The following is an 18,040-nucleotide window of genomic DNA, read 5'->3' as shown; positions in this document are numbered from 1 at the left end:
ACAAGAAGGGTGCTCCTGAGGAGCTGCAGGCTACCTCCCTGGGTCTTGGTGTGCCTGAAGCAGAGCGCTAACTCTGCAAGCCTGGCTGCAGTGACTGGAACTGACAGGTGCCGCTGGGATCTTCTCCCTGGCTTTCCCAATAATGCGCACGCACACGTATGTGTGGGATCTGCCTTTGATGTGTTGTTATATCCACTCCCAGCAGTTATGTGATGAGGCATGCTTCTGTGAATTAGAAAGTTTAGATTCTTCCCTCAGCCATCCCCCTTCTAACCCCCCTTTTGAGTCTGACTTAAAGCCATAAAAGACTTCTGCCTGCCTGCCTTTAGTTCTGTTTGTATGAATTAAGTTGACAGGATAAATATTCACATTCCCAGCTACAGGCTGAAACAGTTTGCCTGTTCTGACCAGTGAGTCAATTAAGGGGGGTGTGGGGGGCTGACATCACCCTATACTGTACATTCCTGACATAGATCATTTATTTAAGTCCCTAAAAAAATACAGATGTTTTACCAGCCGAAATAAAATCCTGTGTAAACATTGAGCTTGGAAAAATGTGGCACTGACTTAGCGGGGTTAGAGTGGTTCAGAAGACAAGCAGGAAGGCGGGGGCAGGCGGGGCCTGGGCTGAGTGGGGTAGGAGCGCAGTGCCCGCCCCGTCTGTACGCTGCAAGAGGGAAAGACCGGACTTAGTTTTTTAGCAGAATCCAGCTGCAAAAGTGAATCGATTAGCATTTGGTCATAGCGATTAGGATCATTGATGGTTTTATCTACTTACCCCCTTTAGGTCTAGCCTTTGGAGTGTCTCTCTTCCCACTAGAGCTGGCCCTTTTCAAGGCCTGCCTAAGCCTGCCCTGGGCCTGCCGGGCGTGCTGGGCCTGGAGCTCAGCTGCTGTTGATTTAGGGGGAAACTGGCCTGAAAGCGGGCCACGCTCAGTGAAGAAGAAAACCTGTCTCAGCATCGTCGCTTTCCCAAACAGCCATATATCACCGTGATCTTGTCCCCCACAAGTCACTGTTGTAGTTCCGCAGCATAAACCAGACATGCTTTACTAGTGTAGTGGGAGGCTTTATTTTCTAGGGAGTCGCCTCATGACTCTTTTTAGACCCATAACATTTATTCAGATTGCACTACATTTGTGCTATGGAGCTGCTTTTAAGATTCTGGGCTGGCCGGGCGGTGGTGGCGCACGCCTTTAATCCCAGCACTCGGGAGGCAGAGGCAGGCGGATCTCTGTGAGTTCGAGGCCAGCCTGGTCTCCAAAGCGAGTTCCAGGAAAGGCGCAAAGCTACACAGAGAAACCTTGTCTCGAAAAACCAAAAAAAAAAAAAAAAAAAAAAAAAAAAAAAAGATTCTGGGCTGCCCAAGTGGGCCCATGCTTCCTACAGATGCCTGCACCCCACCCCACCCCCCACTCTCTCTGTGTTTAGGGTCTGGGTAGAGCGGGACCCTAACTGCTTCCAGGTTCTCAATGTGGTGTCTCATTAAGGCTTGGTTTTTTGGTGCAAGTAATATAGGATCCCTCCCTTCACTCAGTGCAGCCCCTCCAGGGACCACCCCTCCCTGGGGCAGGGCTGACCAGCCCATGCTTGTGATAGCGGGACATGCTGCTGCCAGCCCGGATTAGTTCTGCCTCTTTCTGACTGAGGTGATGTTGGGGGGCGGGGGTACCACAGTGTTGGTGAAGGTCAGGGAGCGACTGTGTCAAGTCATTTCTCTCCTTCTACTTGGACTTTGGTTCTGACCTCACCTGTCCAGGTTTGTGTGGCAAGAACCTCTGCCAGCCGAACCGTGGGGCATACTTATCTTACAGCAACAAAGCTTTCTTCTACTTTTTCTTTCGTTGATGACACCTCTGAATCCACCGTAGGGACCTGCTATAGCTAGGTCCCTGTTCTAAGGTGAAGAGGCGAGCAGGGCTCCCTTTCATCTCCACAGAATTGCCGTTTTGTACAGCAGATGACTAACTAGAGAAAGCATCACCTAGATCTCCCCACTCCACAGCTCAGTAAATGAGATGTCACATCCAAGCTCAGCCAGTCCCCTCCCTCCTTCTCAGACCTGCTGGGGTGCCCTTCTGACCCTCTTGAAAGGTAGCCAAGTCAAGAGTGGCTTTCCTGACGCCCAGCTTCTTTTTCCCCAGCTGTTGCCCTGCTTGGCAGCCCAAGAAGATCACATGTGTGCTTTCCCCCGTTTTCACTGCTGCTAGCGTTTAGATGTGGTTGTTGGAGGGTACCACAAAATCAGAATGCTGTCCTGGACAGAAACCTAGAGGGATCATTTCAACTCATGACTCTCTGTCCTTTCCTTTCAGACCTTTGATACAGTCTTAGACTCTGTAAATATTTCATTTTAATTTTGATTTTCCAAAGTTAAAAAAAGAAATGAGCAGTGATGGATGACATTAATACCCCCCCCCCCCCCCCCCCCCCCCCCCGCAATCAAGGTAATGGGCAGTAAGTAACTCCTACCATTCCGCTGTGGACAGGTGACTTGTGACTTGTGGGTCTATTACAAGTGGATCTTGTGAGTTTTCAAAAGAAGTTGAAAACAGGGACACTGCTGGTAGGTCTCCCAGCTCCTTAGTGTTTTTATAGAGGCACTCTGTAGGCCATGAGGCCTCATAGCCCACCAGACTATTAGTCTTCAGTCCCTGGTTCCCACACATCACCTCTTCACTAAACTTCTGCCATGGCCCTAGGCCTCCTGCCTTGTCTACTACAGCCTCCATCCACCCTTGACATCTCTCTCCAAGTCACAGCTCCTGTCATTGACATTTCCCTTGAAGAGGACTCTGCTGGCCGCATAAGATCCATCCCGTTGTCTCCGAGGTCTTTCTCAGCCTGAGACACACAGCCTGCTAATCCTCTTGTCAGACAGAACCACTTCTCACCCTGAGCCGTCCCAACACCCTGTGAGATTAGTAGTCGATTTGAAAACAAATTCAGACTTATGAAAAGTACTATGTTGGTAGTATAAAAGATTTCCATGTACTCTCCTCTCCTCCCTCCCTAATTTTCTCCTACTATTAATATTTTCATTTAGTGTGCCACATTGTTACAGTTAGCTATCCAGTATTGCATATTAAACACTTTTTAAAGATTTTTTTTTAGTTGTTATAGCTATGTGAGTGTGTGCATCTGTCACATGTGTCTGGAGCCTGTAGAAGCCAGAATGGTGCATCACATCCTCTGGAACTGGAGTTACATGCAGTTATGAGCCTCCGTGTGAGTGATAGGACCCTTTCCTTTCCTTTCAAATTCAGTCTCCCCGGTTACATACTCTTCCTTTGACTCCAGCAAGTTTCTTTTCATGACAGGTGAGAATATCAGTCCTTCTATAATGACATCTTTACAACAGGAATGTAATGTATGCCAGATAGGTAGGGGTGTTTGTGCGCGTGCGTGCGTGTGCGTGTGTGTGTGTGTGTGTGTGTGTGTGTGTGTGTGTGTGTGTGTGTCAAAATAAGCACATCTCTCTAGTCAAAAGAGAAACATTATTTCATTATTTAAACATTGTTGTCCCTCTGTTCCCATTAGTGGCTCTTTCTGAAGTTTCAATTACCATCAGCTGCCATCTGAAAATACCTCTGACCTCTACACGTGTGTGCATGTGTGCTCTCTCTCTCTCTCTCTCTCTCTCTCTCTCTCTCTCTCTCTCTCTCTCTCTCTCTCTCTAAGTAATAACTGAAAAGAAAGAAGAGACTGCTATCTGCTCTATTCACTGTTGGGAAACAGAAAAAGTTGTTAGTGGACCTAAGGACATAGCCAGTCATTGGTTTACAGCCATGTCTGCCTCCAGAGTGTGTGCCATGAATGGGAGTCTCAGGATTCATTCGACCTTGCTGTCCTATCACATCGGGAGTCATGGGGGTGTGAGGAATGTAGTATCTTTTAGCTGTGTGTCTACCCTGAACACACTTGGTACCTGCTGCAAGTGTACAGCGTTCATGGGAGTGTGCCCTGAGCGAGTTAATATTAGAAGAGACACCAAGCACCAGCATCTGTGCCCTACAGGAGGTGCTTGTTGAGTTCCTGCCATGCCCTAGAGTCACAAGCATGAGATCATGAAAAGCCAGGGAGGTGATGATGATGTGCCCATGCAGCAGCAAGGAGGCTGCTGCCTTTCCATTTCTGTGACTAACATAAGCTGCAGGAGAGTGAGGACTGTTCGTCTCTGCTGCAGTTCCCGGGACACTTTCTGGTACTAATACTGGCTTAATAAGTATTTGTGGGCTGGGTGTTTAAATGCCGCTGCCGACTTGGGGCCCCTGAGTACTGTTGCAGACTTGGGCCCCTGAGTACTGTTGCAGACTTGGGCCCCTGAGTACTGTTGCAGACTTGGGCCCCTGAGTACTGTTGCACACTTGGGCCCCTGAGTACTGTTGCAGACTTGGGCCCCTGAGTACTGTTGCAGACTTGGGCCCCTGAGTACTGTTGCACACTTGGGCCCCTGAGTACTGTTGCACACTTGGGCCCCTGAGTACTGTTGCAGACTTGGGCCCCTGAGTACTGTTGCAGACTTGGGCCCCTGAGTACTGTTGCACACTTGGGCCCCTGAGTACTGTTGCACACTTGGGCCCCTGAGTACTGTTGCAGACTTGGGCCCCTGAGTACTGTTGCAGACTTGGGCCCCTGAGTACTGTTGCAGACTTGGGGCCCCTGAGTACTGTTGCAGACTTGGGCCCCTGAGTACTGTTGCAGACTTGGGGCCCCTGAGTACTGTTGCAGACTTGGGCCCCTGAGTACTGTTGCAGACTTGGGGCTCCTGAGTGCTGTTGCAGACTTGGGCCCCTGAGTACTGTTGCAGACTTGCGGTCTACACTGGCACTGGACTTGGTGCATTCTGGTGTCTGAGTTCTGTCCTTCTCTGACTGGTAGCTCTAGCTTCTGCATGCTTGGCTCCTTCCGGCTGTTTGCAGGTTACCCCCGGCCTGGGCTCAGCCATACTCTGTACCAACACTTTAGGCAAAGTGGGGAGAGAGAAGAGTGGCCTTACGTCTGCTGGCCCCACGAGCTGAGAACAAGTGGCTCCTTCCAGAGCTCCCTGGCCTTCTCTCTGAACTTCACACCTAATGATTGTCTAGTTTTTCTTGAGTCCAGTGTCACAAACATGTGAGGGTGGTTGTGCATTCCAGTGTTTTCATTAGTATCTCTCAGAAACACTGATCTCCTTCACATTTGTTTGCAAGCCTTTCCTCTCCTTCATCTGTCTTCTCATCTTCTCCTTTTCCTTCCCTGCCCCAGTCTCGTCCGCTCCTCTGACATGTGCTCAATTTGGATTGTTCTGCCTCTCCACTTGCTTGTTTCTGCCAGGTTTGCCTACATGCGCCTCAGTATCCACTTGTCGGGTGCAGACAGGTCACTCTCTGTCCCTGGTGAGTGACTAGGATCGCAGTTGTTGTCTGGTTTGTGCCCAGGGTGACAGAATTGATGGGCCCGTAGACTGACATTCATAAGCCAGAGCTACCAAGCGTTGCAAAAACAGTCTTGTTTTTGCCAAGCAAGGTGAGCAAATATAGGCCAGAGCTTAAACATCCACCGGGAGTTATTTCTGAAGTGATTGCCTCTAAATGAGAAGCATTGGAAACCTCACGGCTCTCTTGACAAGTAAATTCCACAGTCGTGTGTTTTGCTGGTGTCTGCTGATTAATTACAGCGCTGTGACACATGAAAGCCCTGGTGGTTGGTTTAGTGCAGCTGTGTAGGAAAGAAAGCAAGGCCCGGTGACTTTGCCAGCTCTTTCGGGAGAGTGGGGATCAAGGCCGAGGGAGGTATTTTTCCCTCTGGCAGTCACCGCATAGGAACAGAAGCCCCAGCCAGCCCAGTTCTCCAGGCTCCATGCCGGGTGGTTTGGTCCCTGCAGGCTGTGGTGAGGGAACAGCATCTAGCCTGGTATGTCTGAAAGAACAGGCCCTTTGTCAGTGAGAAAGTGTCTCAGTGTTCACACAGGGTGAGGAGTGCACACTCCTGCGGGCTCCTGCTTCAGAGAAGCCGCACTGGGACAGTGGCCTACACCTGTAATTCTGTCAGGAAGCAGAGGCAGGAGGATCGGATCCTGTGCAACGCCAGCCACCCTCAGCTACCTAGAGAGTTTGAGACAGCCTGGACTACTTGAGTTCTTATCTCAGGCGGAGCGGGTAGATAATCCCGGCTAGTGACTCATGCCTATAATCCCAGCACTTGGAAGACTGAGGCCCAGACCCAGAGATGGCACTCTGGGTAAATTACTTACATGTGGACTTATCCCAAGAGCTCACATAAAGCCAGAGGTGGCAGCTCATGGGTCTGTAATCCCAGCACTCATGGCAGAGGATAAAACAGAAAAGAAATAAAGACTAAAATAGATTTTAAAGTTCTTCATGTGTTTCTTGGTACTTTGTTTCCACCGTCGTCCTCATCTTATGTAGATAATGGAGCCGATCAAAGGAGTGGTCTGCCGTGAGTGAGTCCTTCAGGTCAGAGAACCTTATCTACCCTCTGTCTCATTCATTCTTCCCCAAAGATTTATGCTCCTCACAGAGGCAATGTGGGCCATTGCTGAGGAGGAGTCCACACACATTTGCCCATGGTCTGGTTTGCCTGTGTGGTGAAACAGGGCCACCATCCTGAATATAAACACTAGAGAGCCTCCGGGATCTGCCCTGTCAGCTTTTAATTCTGGTATATAATTGCCATGTACGTGTCAAGAGCGTGCACCCCATCTGATTGCTGTCCCTTCCCCTGTCTGCCAAGGGAAAGTCTGAGAGATCTGTTACAGACACCACTTCCCGTCCACACAGGCGTGCTGTGGTGTGCCTGCCTCGTTAGCCCACACTGTCGTAATGAACCCAGACTTACGTCTAAACCACTTAGACTCACAGTTCCTTCCTACACGAAGACTTGGAGTTTAGTTTCATGCAAGGCTGCTGGCATAACGATAATTGCTCTTCTTCACTCAACTCAGTGTCTAGGTTGTTTCTAACTAAAGCTCTTGAGCAGATGATTGTGTGATCACCATGCTCCCGATCTGGGGAATTGTGGGAAAGACCCAGAGCACAGGTTTGGCTGGGCCCTGGACTTCTTACCACTGCTGTACCCTCCCCACCTTACAGCTTGCAGCATGCTTCCCTGTGCAGACCAGAGCCACATTCTGTGGGTGTCTGTTTCCTTTGAGGGAACTATTTTGAGAAAATCTAAAAGAGAGGACCTGAGCATTTATGAAAAGCATTTTCACAGCAAAGTATTGCCTTTTCTCTTTTCCGGTTCAGGTTTTTCATTTGTTACAAGCCTACGTTACAGACTCCAGACACAGAACCACTGCAGATTTTCAGCAGGAGCTGAGTGATGTCACTGCTTGTACCAAAGCCAAACTCTGGCTAGCCATGAGGTATGTAAAAGACCCACGTGAGGAGGTGTCACCGGGTTAGCAGTGTGTTCAAGAATTGCTGTTTCTAGTTGTGAGGAGTTTTAAGTTATTCACATAAGTTTCTCAGACTTACTAGAATATTTTAGACCCTTGTGTTGTGGTAAAGAAAATACTTTTTCCTCTTTTTTTTTGGGGGGGGGGGGCGGTGGTTTTCGAGACAGGGTTTCTCTGTGTAACAGTCCTGGCTGCCCTGGAACTGGCCTGGAACTCACAGAGATCCGCCTGCCTCTGCCTCCCAAGTGCTGGGATTGAAGGCGTGCGCCACCACCGCCCGGCTAAGAACAACTTTCTTGACAGTTTTTCTATAATTGCTGAGTGATGGGGTTGGAGGTGTGATAAGATTCAACAGTCCGAAATTTCTTACCCTTACCAGGTACCTGTGTAGACATTGTAACTACAAATGCCAGCAGTTGACTGGTCTGCATTGTACAAACCCTTCGGAGCCACGGCAGCTTACTGGTTAAAGACCCTTGGGTGACTTGAGCAGGCACTGAACGGGACTTGACCGGGAAAGGGAAATCAAAGTTGCCATGGTTAGGTGCAGGGAAGGATAGCATATGTAAGCAAAGCAGAGTAGGCACTTGGCTTTTTCTTCTCTTTTCTTTTATCTTTCTGTTACCAGTATTTATTCTGGAACTTAGAGTATAAAGGCGTGAAAAGAATTTGTTATATGTAGAGAATAGTCTTTCTAACACCATGTTCAAAGTCTTGGTTTAGGTCCCCAGCTCCTGTAAGACTGTCCCTGCCAGGGCCTCTGAGTGAGCTGGCTCCGGCAAAGGCAGTAAGGAAGAGGACAGTGTGCCCCTTACCACAGCCCACGCCATAGCATGCTCCCTCCGACTGTGAGTTGGTGCTTTGGTGTCTAAAGGGTAGCAGCCACCCTTTTTGTTTGGTAAATGCTGTGCTTCTGTTTACTTCTGTTAGAATCCCCACCCTGTATGGGAAGTCAACTAATGGGCATGTGAGGGTCCCAGTCACCCTAACGAAGCAAAGCACTGGTGAGCCACAGGCCACCATCAGTCAGCCTGTGGATCTGCAGACAGATGCAAAGAAAAGAGCTAGACCTGGCTCCTAGAAGGTTGGAAAGATGGTAGACCTTGTGTTTCCACTCAGGGTTTTAGATATGGTAACAACAAGTGTCGTGATACAAATGTATCACCTTGCAGTATAGGCATGACCCAGAGGAGAGCTGGGGGAGGGTCGATAGCAGGCCCACTCAGAGATGGTAGTTTTGCCAAATGGCAAGGCAGGGAGAATCCCAGGCTTAGGTAATAGCGTAGATAGAAAGGTGGCCATGTGAGATGGTGGGATGACCCTCCATGAGGCAGAGAAAATTACACAGGCACACTGAAAGCTCCTGAAGGAAACCTTTTTGTGAAGGGGAGTCAGTGGTGGGTGTCCATGGGGGTGTGTATGGTGGTCGGGAGTCTGATGACTGTCTCAGGTAATACTTAAAACTGTGAGCAGGGGCACTGGCGCGTCTCTGTCTGAAGTGCCAGTACAGCTATGGAGGCTGCTAAGTAGTTTCTCTAAGCCAATACCGGTTACCTTCTATGCAGCCCTGGTGCCCTCTAAGATACACTTCCTGGGAGAACAGAGACTTGGGGTCACATCTGTCCCTTAGCTTTTCACCAAGTAACAACAGGTCAGGTCTTCCTCGCTGTTATTTCTGGGGGTCAGGAAGTGGAGGTTCTCCAGAAGTCACTCTGCTGAAACCCTTTTCCAGCCATAACTTCTCCAAGTAGCAAGCCTTGGTTCTTGAGCTGCTGTAAAGGAGGAGTCCTACCCTTTTGCTTAGGCTCATTGGAAATTGTCGCCTGCCTGCTTCCTGAGTCCATGCCTTCTTGTTGCATGAGAAGGAAGATGGAGGGACAGGCTAGCCCTTGATGACTTGAGTTTGCTCAGTGCCTCAAGACAGCTGGTGACGTGGTATCAACCCACCTGCCTTGGCAGCATCCCCATGGTCCCTGTCGCTGTTGTCCAGTCAACCTGCTCAGTGTTAGCATCCCTTCCAACCTCCTGAGTTTTCTGCCCATCTCCGTAGCCTACAAAGTGAAGCCATGAATCACATGGCCTTGCTGGGTTTCTACCTCCTTGCCCAGAGTGCAGGACAGCCACTTTTCTGTCTCCAAGACAGTCAACTCTCTATTATCCAAGTGTGAACTTTCCACTCAGTGGGTGGTCTGTGGATGGTTCCTAACACCAGACCTCCTCTTATTCCCCAACATACTTTTTTACAAAGATTAATCAGGGTGTGTTCAGAGCCTAGAATAGAGTTTGGAAGGAAATCCTGCTGCTAAAGCACAGTACATTCCAGAGCTTTGCACGAGCTGTTCTGTATTATCATTGAGGAGTGCCCACAGGCTCTGAGTTGGAGACCATAGAACTCCATGTAGGTAATGAAACCTTCACCTGCCCCATGCCTACCTTGTCTGGGAGGGCCTCTTGCTGTGGGAGGTATTTCTCTATACCAGTTAACTGCATGCTCAGGTGAGCCCACTTGGGGTCATGGCAGTCCCCTCAAAGCAGATCCTTTCTCCCCTGCCTCTGCCATGGAGATGTCACAGTGCAGAGTAGTCCAAATCCGACTGCTGAAGAGGCTCATTTGCACATGAAAGATAAATGTGCCTCGGGCTCACTGAGGCCTCTCTGTATCTTTCTCTTGTAACCTGTGAAAAATCACTGTTGATGGGCAAAGAAAATGTTGGTTTAAGTTCTAGCAGCAACACCTTCTTCTTCGGAAGTTCATTTGATCATTGAGTTCATTCCGTCCAATAAGCACGAGAATTCTAGGGTGTGTGCCAGTTACTTAACCTTTTGTTCCAGAAGGTTCTAAAACAGTTTATCGGAGCTATGGATAATCAATTGAATTTTTAAATTTGCAGTCTAAAATTGAGAGCACATAAAGACTTTTGTTTATATTCATGTTTTGATTTTGCAAGATTAATAAGAATTTATTTCTATGAGCTGGTTGAGCAGTACACATGGGGTTGTTGGGGGAATTTTAGGTGATAAATGGCCAGCTGGCAATGTGGCTTGAATAAAGGACTAGGCTTTTTCTCTTATAGGCTGCTTTTCATTCCAAGATGTCAGAGCCTTTATGGAAATCAGCTCATTAAGCCTTCGTGTCTCCTCCTTCTCCCTTTTCCTTGGCTAGCCTCCTCAGCCAGTTCACCGTCTTTCTCTTGGTGGGAAGGAGGCAGTTACCAACTCCTGGCAGAAAACTCACCCAACCCAGGTCAGGGAGCAAGTGAGCATTAGAGTTAGCCTCTGGCCTGGAAAGGTTGTCTAGAGGTGCCCCCGAGGATGCAGCCTCGTCCCCAAGGGTGGCCCTGCCTGCTGCCTTGCTATCTTCAGGCTCCAGCTCTGCTGCCCTGGCAGACTCACAGCCCTGCCCACACAGGAAGGACTTGGAAAAGCTCTTTCAGCAGGGCTAAGAAGAGGAAGAGGCTTATTTATGTTGGTTATAGTTTGGGATTACAGTTATATTGGGCTTCAGATTTTTCAGAAGTGGTTTGTTACCTGTGCTTCTGTCAGTCATAAAAGAGTAAATGTGTGTTAGATGTTCCTTTTAGAAAACTTGAGGAAATAAGCCATGTGTGCTGGTACACATCTGTTAATCCTAGTACTTAGGTAGGATCTGAGACAAGAGGATGGTTGCAGATTTCAGGCCAGTCTGAGCTACACCGTGAAACTTTTTCAAGAAACAAAAAAAAAAAAACAAAACTAAAAAAACTAAAATCAAAAGATGAGGAAAACTTGGTGAGCTGTGCATACATTAGACTCAGTAGGGTGGATGATATGATGGTCAAAAGGAAATATATTTTCTACTAAACTTCTTTCATGTTTTTCCTCAGCTATCAAATCAAGGACAAATAAATAGACTAGCACAAATTAGAAAAAGACTATAGAAAAGAAATCTACTTTTACCACAGTCCAATGGAAACCACTGTTATTGGTTAACAGTTTTATGTAGTTACTTCATAGTTTTTCTTTATTAAGTATAAAAGTTACAGCTTCCTTCTTTCACTTGATGTTATGGAAGTATTTGCTATTATTATTATTTAAAACTTTTTATGTCTGCTGCAGAAAAGAGTATCACACTTAAAATTTAAAAATTAAAAATAGAATCTAAGTCTGTATACACAGAGAGAGAGAGAGAGAGAGAGAGAGAGAGCAAAGACTTAGATAGTTGTACAACCATGCTCATAGCAGCATTATTTCTGGTAGCTAGAACACAGAAGCAGCCATGTTTGCTGCTGGCAGTATAAGAAAAATATGATATATGCATGCACTCTACCTTAAAAGAAAATTTCCCGGACCCCGGTGCTAGGGATTGAACCCAGGACTTTGCACATACTAGGCCAGAGTTCTACCACACAGCTATATTCCAGCCAGCAAGGAAGTCTGACACATGCTACAACATGGAGGTGCCTTGAGAATGGTAAGCTGAGTAGTTGAGGTCCTAGACACAGACAGTAGAATGGCCTTGGCAGCATATGACAGAGGAGAGAGTTGAGTGTTGCTGTTTAATGGGCATGAAGTTTAGTTTTACAAGTTGGAATTCTGGGGTTAAGGCAGTAACTTTATACTTAAAACATTGGAAATAGCAAATGCTTCAAACAGAAATCTCTCTATACTGTCAACGTCCTCAAGGTCATTGGTGTTTTAATTTATGTTGTTGTCTTCCTAGCTTTACCACCACCCAGCTTCTGTTTTGTTTTTCAAGACAGAATGTCTCTGTTTAACAGTCCTGGCTGTCCTGGAACTCCCTTGGTAGACCAGGCTGGCCTTGAACTCACAGAGATCTACCGAGCTCTGCGTCCTCGCCCCCCCCCCCTTCTCCCCAGTGCTGGGATTAAAGGCACGCGCTACTGCTGCCACCATCCGGCGTCCACCACTCCTCTTTATAAAAAAATATAATTTTGCTTTTTTTTTTAATTAAGGAGAAGGCTTTGATAATGTCATTTGTTGAAAAATGAATGTAAGCATCTCTCTCATTTTCTCTCTTTCTTCTTCTCTCCTCTCTCCTTCTCTCCCTCTCTCTCCCTCTCCCTAGGAGAGTGGTGATTGTTTTAATTGTGCTTTGAGACAGTCTTGCTCTCTAACCTAGACTGGCCTCAGACGCACATCTACCTTCTAGCTGCAGGTGTCCACTGCTAGGATGTAAGGTGACAGTGGTACACGACCACTCTGGCTCTGGTCCTCTCTCTTAATAGAGCATGGTTTGCATACACCACAGCTGTCCCATTAGATCCCCACAGGAGTCTAGGACTCTTGGTCCTGGCACTTATCAAATGCCAGGTTGGCTAGTAGTAAGTTTTCATTCTAAACAATAGCTCAGGCTAGAATGCTACAATCACCTGGAGAGATTTTAAAACCCACTAATGTTGATTCCCACCCTTAGAGACTGATTTAGATATTCCATGCCTTTGCCCTCCTAAGTCCATTTTACCCTTCTATGGTTGTTATCCTAGAAGCTCATGTCACCGGTTCATCTTTTAAGGTATGGCTAAAGTAGAATAGACTGTATGTGGATCATTTCATTTACCAGCCTTTCCCAGGCTAGACATAGGCCAGACTGTATTAAGTACTGCAACTATTTCTTAAAATCACAGTTATAGTGTAAGGAGGGTGACAGAGCAGTCTTTTCAGGCAGACTCGTGGGCTTGGAATTTTAGATGTGGAAAAGCCCGAAGTTTGTGCAACTTCACTCCCCGGCCACATGCATGTGGACAGCTGCAGACCACGGGGTCAGAGGATCCATCCATTCACTCCCCGGCCACATGCATGTGGAGAGCTGCAGCCCACAGAGGTCAGAGGATCCATCCATTCACACAGCTGACCAGGAGCAGACCCCACTGGCAACTCCGAACATTTGTTGAGGACTCAGCTTCCAAGTCCTTGTCAGGCTTTTTCTAGGCCACACTGCCTCCATCTGTCCATACACTGTTTGTTATGTTGGGGACTTAGGGACATAAGCATCTAGAATAGGCTTCTCAGAAAGAATATATGCACAGAAATCACTTGTTAGAATGAAGACTCTCATTCACTAGCTCAAGGTGGGACCTGAGAGCCTACATACTTGGCCAGCTCCAGGTGAGACCACTGTTTGGCACTGGGACATAATTCATACTTAAATAGTAAAGACTAAGACATCAGCCACTATAATTATATAACCCCCAGTTTAAAGTATTCTTACCCTCATGGCCTCATTCTCAAGGGCTGGGTAAAAGCTTGCAGTTGCAGGAGCAGACCCAAGACTACCAAAGACATCAGGCCTGCCTTCTCTCCCAACATCAGGGGCTTCGTGGCATCAGGACACTGTGGGAAGGTGATACCCCTGGTCCAGGCAGCCATCCCTGTGGTCTCAGTGCCTGAGGGAGGCCCAGTGCTTTGTTGGCATGCAGTTGAGTGTTTATCGTTTTGTAAAGTGACAGCCTGATAGTCTGGTGAGGAAAACAGGCTCTTGGGAGTTCAAAAATAGGCCTCAAGGTTATTAAGAAAGCAGCCTTGAGTGAGTTTTTGAATAAAGCAGTGTTGCTGAAGGGAGTAGGGACAGGAGAGCCTGTTTGCTGAAGAGCCGCTTCAGGGCCGACTCTAGTAGTTGGTGCCTCGAGCCAACTCTGACTTGCAAACTAGGAACTGTGACATTGATCCACTTCCTACTCAGCTTACCCTGGAGTGCTCCTCCCACCCCTGTATACTCACTTAACTGGTCCCCACTAAGTTGAGCACTGGGCCCCTTGAAGGCCTATGGGTTTGAGCATGTGGGTAAAATGTGCTGTAGAGACTAGGCTGGGGCGTGCTCATGTGTGGCATTCCCGTTCTTCCTCCGGGGTCTGCGGCCAGCTCCAGAACGCTGCTATAGAATTCCATTTTGCTTTACAACAGCTGAAGACAGCATTTCTTTCCTAACCACCGGATTTATCCACCCGAGAGACTACCCTTCCAGGGCAGGAGTACTAGGGCTTGGGTCTGATCCCACTGTCCCCAGCCCTTCCCCAGTCTCCTTCCTGTCTTTTGGACCAGCCCGCTGCCCTGTGCAGGAAACAGCTCCTTCTTTTGCAGCGCCTGAGAAACAGTGTGGCATCAGCCCTCGGCCATGCTGCAGCTTGCTTCCCCACTCCGTACCACTGACAGGAGTCCAGCCAGAGGGCTGGTGTATTCCAGTGATCGTGGGGCATTGCAAGGCTATCATTTGTGGTCCCTGCCGAGACTGGAAGGGACGCAAGTCTCAGCAAGGCTGGTTAGTCACGTAGTGAGCGTGCAGGCACAGCTGGCAGGGTCTCTGCTTTTATGTGTGATGGGGGGGGCGTATTTGCAGGCTTGGTGCCTCCCTTCCTTTCTTCCTTTTCCTCCCTGCCTCTCCTTTTCCCGATCTCCCCTCCCATCTTCTGTCGACAGGGTTCTCCCAGTCCTTTTCTACATTTGAGAGGCAGAGAGGCGGGACTGGGGAGAACATGACCACTGCTTTCCTGTCAGCTCTGAAGTGTGGTGGGGAGAAGAGACTGTCATCCGGGCCCTTCTTTAATCCTCTGGCTCAGCCTGTTTGAAGTCACCTGCAGCAAGGAATGGAGTTGGTGCATTTTAGACCAAACTTCTCCCCTTTCAGACATCTCAGGAGTGTTCAAGGCCGTGATACCTTGAAGTGAGATCCTATTTGTGTTTTTAAAACAACAGAGAGAAGCATGGAGTTACATTTCAACCCAACCCGTGGGACGAGGTACAAAACACCTCCTTTATTAAACACTTCTTTCGCAGATGCAAGAAGGAGCAAGCTGTTGGAGAGGTCAAGTGTGAAGACAGAGGAAGTGTTGGTTTTGTGCTGAAAGCTCGGCTTCTGCAAGCTAGTCAGGGTAAAGGCAGTCCTGTGTGATCAGTGTGTTCACCTGAGCCTTGAAGCACATTGCGTAGGGCCGGAGCTTCTTCACGTTGCAGTGGGAAGTGAAGAATAGGCAGTCCTTTCACACAGTTGCACACTAGGCATCCATCCCCAGCTGCTGATGCCTCCTGCTTTTTAATACAGAAATCGACAACCCCAGCCTGGAGTTAGAATTAGCTGGCTAGAAGGCTCAGAAAAAACTCTTCCTGTGTTTGTAGCTGTTGGCCCTGAGGGGCAGGGGGAGCTGCTCTTAGAAGGTTTCGACAATACCGTTATGGTCTTACATTATTGCCTTTCCATAATACTGTGAGGAGCCCTCGTACAGCAGGGTATTTTTTTCCTATTAGCATGTAACATGTTCTGTCTTTTGGATAAACCACCCCCTTCATTGAGCCATTCCCAGTGAGTTAAAGCCGATTCCAATTCACAGACAGTACAGAACAACGTAGTAGCATGCTAGAGAATAAAAATGAATATTACAAAGGCACAGTGGTGTGGCCTTGTAATTCCAGCACTCAGGAGGCTGGGGCAGGAGGATTGCTGCAAGTTCAAAGTTAGCCTAGGCTGCATAGTGAGACCCCGTCTCAAAAGCCAGAACATAAGCATAAGGCGGAAGATACTGTCCCTGTATCAGAAACCATGTGGGTGCCAGAGAGATGGCTCCGTGAGTTGAGGACCACTTGCTGTTCTTGCAGAGGACCTGGATTTGGTTTCTACCACCTACCTGGCAACTAACAACTATCTGTAATGCCAGTCCCAGGGGATCTGATGCCCTCTTCTGACCTTCAATAGACACCAGGCATACGTGTCACAGGCATACATATAGGCAAAGCACCCATACACAAAAAAATTAAAAAAAAAAAAACACCTAAGACAAGAATAGATTAAACATAAGCAAGTAAGAATTTACTAAGGGCTAAAATGAATTATAGTAGAGCTAAGACAGGATAAATAAATGCTAGCTTGTGAGGGTACAGGGGTCAAGGAAGTGTTTCAGGAGGAAAGAGACTTCTGAACAGGCTGGGTGAGGTTTAATTGTTTGACAGGCTAGTTTTCTTTGATTGGAGTATGAGAGGGGTTATATAGATACAGACTAGCCTTTGTGGAGTAAATTAAGAATGTCTGCTGCCTGTGTACCAAGGAGTCTCAGTACAGTGCTCAGCATTGTGGTGAGCACTGTAGGCATGTGGGACAGAGCCTCGGTAGGCCTCGACTGTCATGGCCCACTTATAATGCAGTCCACTGTCCATAGGAAACAGTTAGCCGATCGTGGAGCTCAGATAGCAGTTCAGAACAAAAGCTGGCTTTGCACAGTCAGGGCAGGCTTTCTAGGAGAGGCAGCTGTCTGAAAGTCGCTTTAGAACAGGGGTGTGATTTGAAAACAGCAGAGGAGATGGAAAAGAACATGCCAAGAAGCTGCAGAGAGACTCAGCAGCAGCACTCTTGGTGAGCAGGGGAGAGAACCAGAGGAGGCGCTGGGCAGGGCTGGCCAAGAGACCAGATGTGGTGGCCCTTAAAGGCCGGCCACCAGAGGAGTCTGCACTTGGTCCAGGACCTTAAGATACAACCGCTGGTCTCAGGCAGACACTGGTGCTAGGCCTCTGTCTGACACACTTGAAATCCAAGGTTCCAAAAGCTCCCCGGCAGCAGCCTGCCCTGCAGTCACCTGGGTCACTAGACATGGGAGTCGCATGGCTTTGTCTTGGTCCTCAGAACCATGGAGCTTATACTAGGAAAGGAATGTAAAGACAGTCTCATCTTGTGAGCGTCTTCCCTCAAAAAGAAGCCTTTGTGGAAACTCAAAGACACTGAAGCTAGCCTAGTCTAGGAGAGATGGTAAACATAGCTCAGGCTCGGGCGGGGCCTGGAGGCCACCTGCATGGCTTCGATTGGAAGCCCAGAAGGGACTGTGAGGTACCCCACCTCCCTGTTTGAAAACAGTGACTAATCAAAACAAAACTGCAGAGGAGATGCTTGACAAGAAGGTGGGCAGCCTTCCTAACAGACATGTGCGGTCCCCAGACTGTGGGTCCAGTTAGGAGTGAATGTAGCAGTTCCTGGTTTGCTTCTTGCAGTCTGCGGCTGCCGCCTGTCATGCTTGCCATAGATCCTGCGAGCCTGCGCAGTGGAGCTGCCCTAGAGTTCGCCATCAAAGGCCCCTGTTCTAGAGCTCTTCCTGAGAGGCCTCCTGCCACAGCCTGCTGCCTCTTCTCTACCAAGCAGAGAATAAATTGTGGCATGTAAGGAAGATAATTGTCCTGGTCACCCAGCTGCTCTGTAGCAGTGATCTTTTAGAGGTAGTACCTCTGGAGTCAGTTAGCTCTGACCACAGGCTTTCTGGCACTGTGCACCCTCTCTGCTCCAGCATTGAGCTGATTAAGCCCTGGTACATTTGCCCCGTGTGCCCCGGGTTTAGCCCTCTTTCGGGAAGGGGCTGGTCTCTGAGTGGACTGAGGGGCAGCCTGGAAGAGGCCCTCCACTGCTTCACTGTTCTCTACTTCTTGCCTTCAGCTGCCTGTTGTGCCCAGGCCTCTTCAGTGATTACAATGGCCTACACAGCTCTGGAAACACCTTCCTGTGCAGGCTCAGAGATTCATTCCTCTTTGAGTCTTAAGAGCCCTTTCCAGGCCGCAGCCCTGTCTTCTGGGAAGGCCCTGCTTCTTAAGGCACTACTTTATCAGGAAGCCTCAAGCCTGAAAAGCAAAAAGCATGCTGTGCTGAAGTCAGGAGAAGCACTGCCATGCGTC

The 18,040-nt window shown here is 48.4% G+C and overlaps 1 protein-coding gene across 3 annotated transcripts in view; it reads left to right on the top strand.

Moving 5' to 3' along the window:
- Nucleotides 1–18,040, top strand: part of Thada (THADA armadillo repeat containing) — a 294,771-nt gene that overhangs the window by 199,033 nt on the left and 77,698 nt on the right. For all 3 annotated transcript variants that reach the window (XM_006990503.4, XM_076558882.1, XM_076558883.1), the window contains one exon: nt 7,251–7,369. In XM_006990503.4, the coding sequence (XP_006990565.1) occupies nt 7,251–7,369 (119 nt within the window). The remainder of the gene's footprint in view (nt 1–7,250; nt 7,370–18,040) is intronic.

Source organism: Peromyscus maniculatus, chromosome 22 (genome assembly GCF_049852395.1).
Source record: "Peromyscus maniculatus bairdii isolate BWxNUB_F1_BW_parent chromosome 22, HU_Pman_BW_mat_3.1, whole genome shotgun sequence".
Lineage (NCBI taxonomy): Eukaryota > Metazoa > Chordata > Mammalia > Rodentia > Cricetidae > Peromyscus > Peromyscus maniculatus.
The sequence above is the reverse complement of the archived record's forward strand: the minus strand, read 5'-3'. Positions and strand labels throughout refer to the sequence as shown.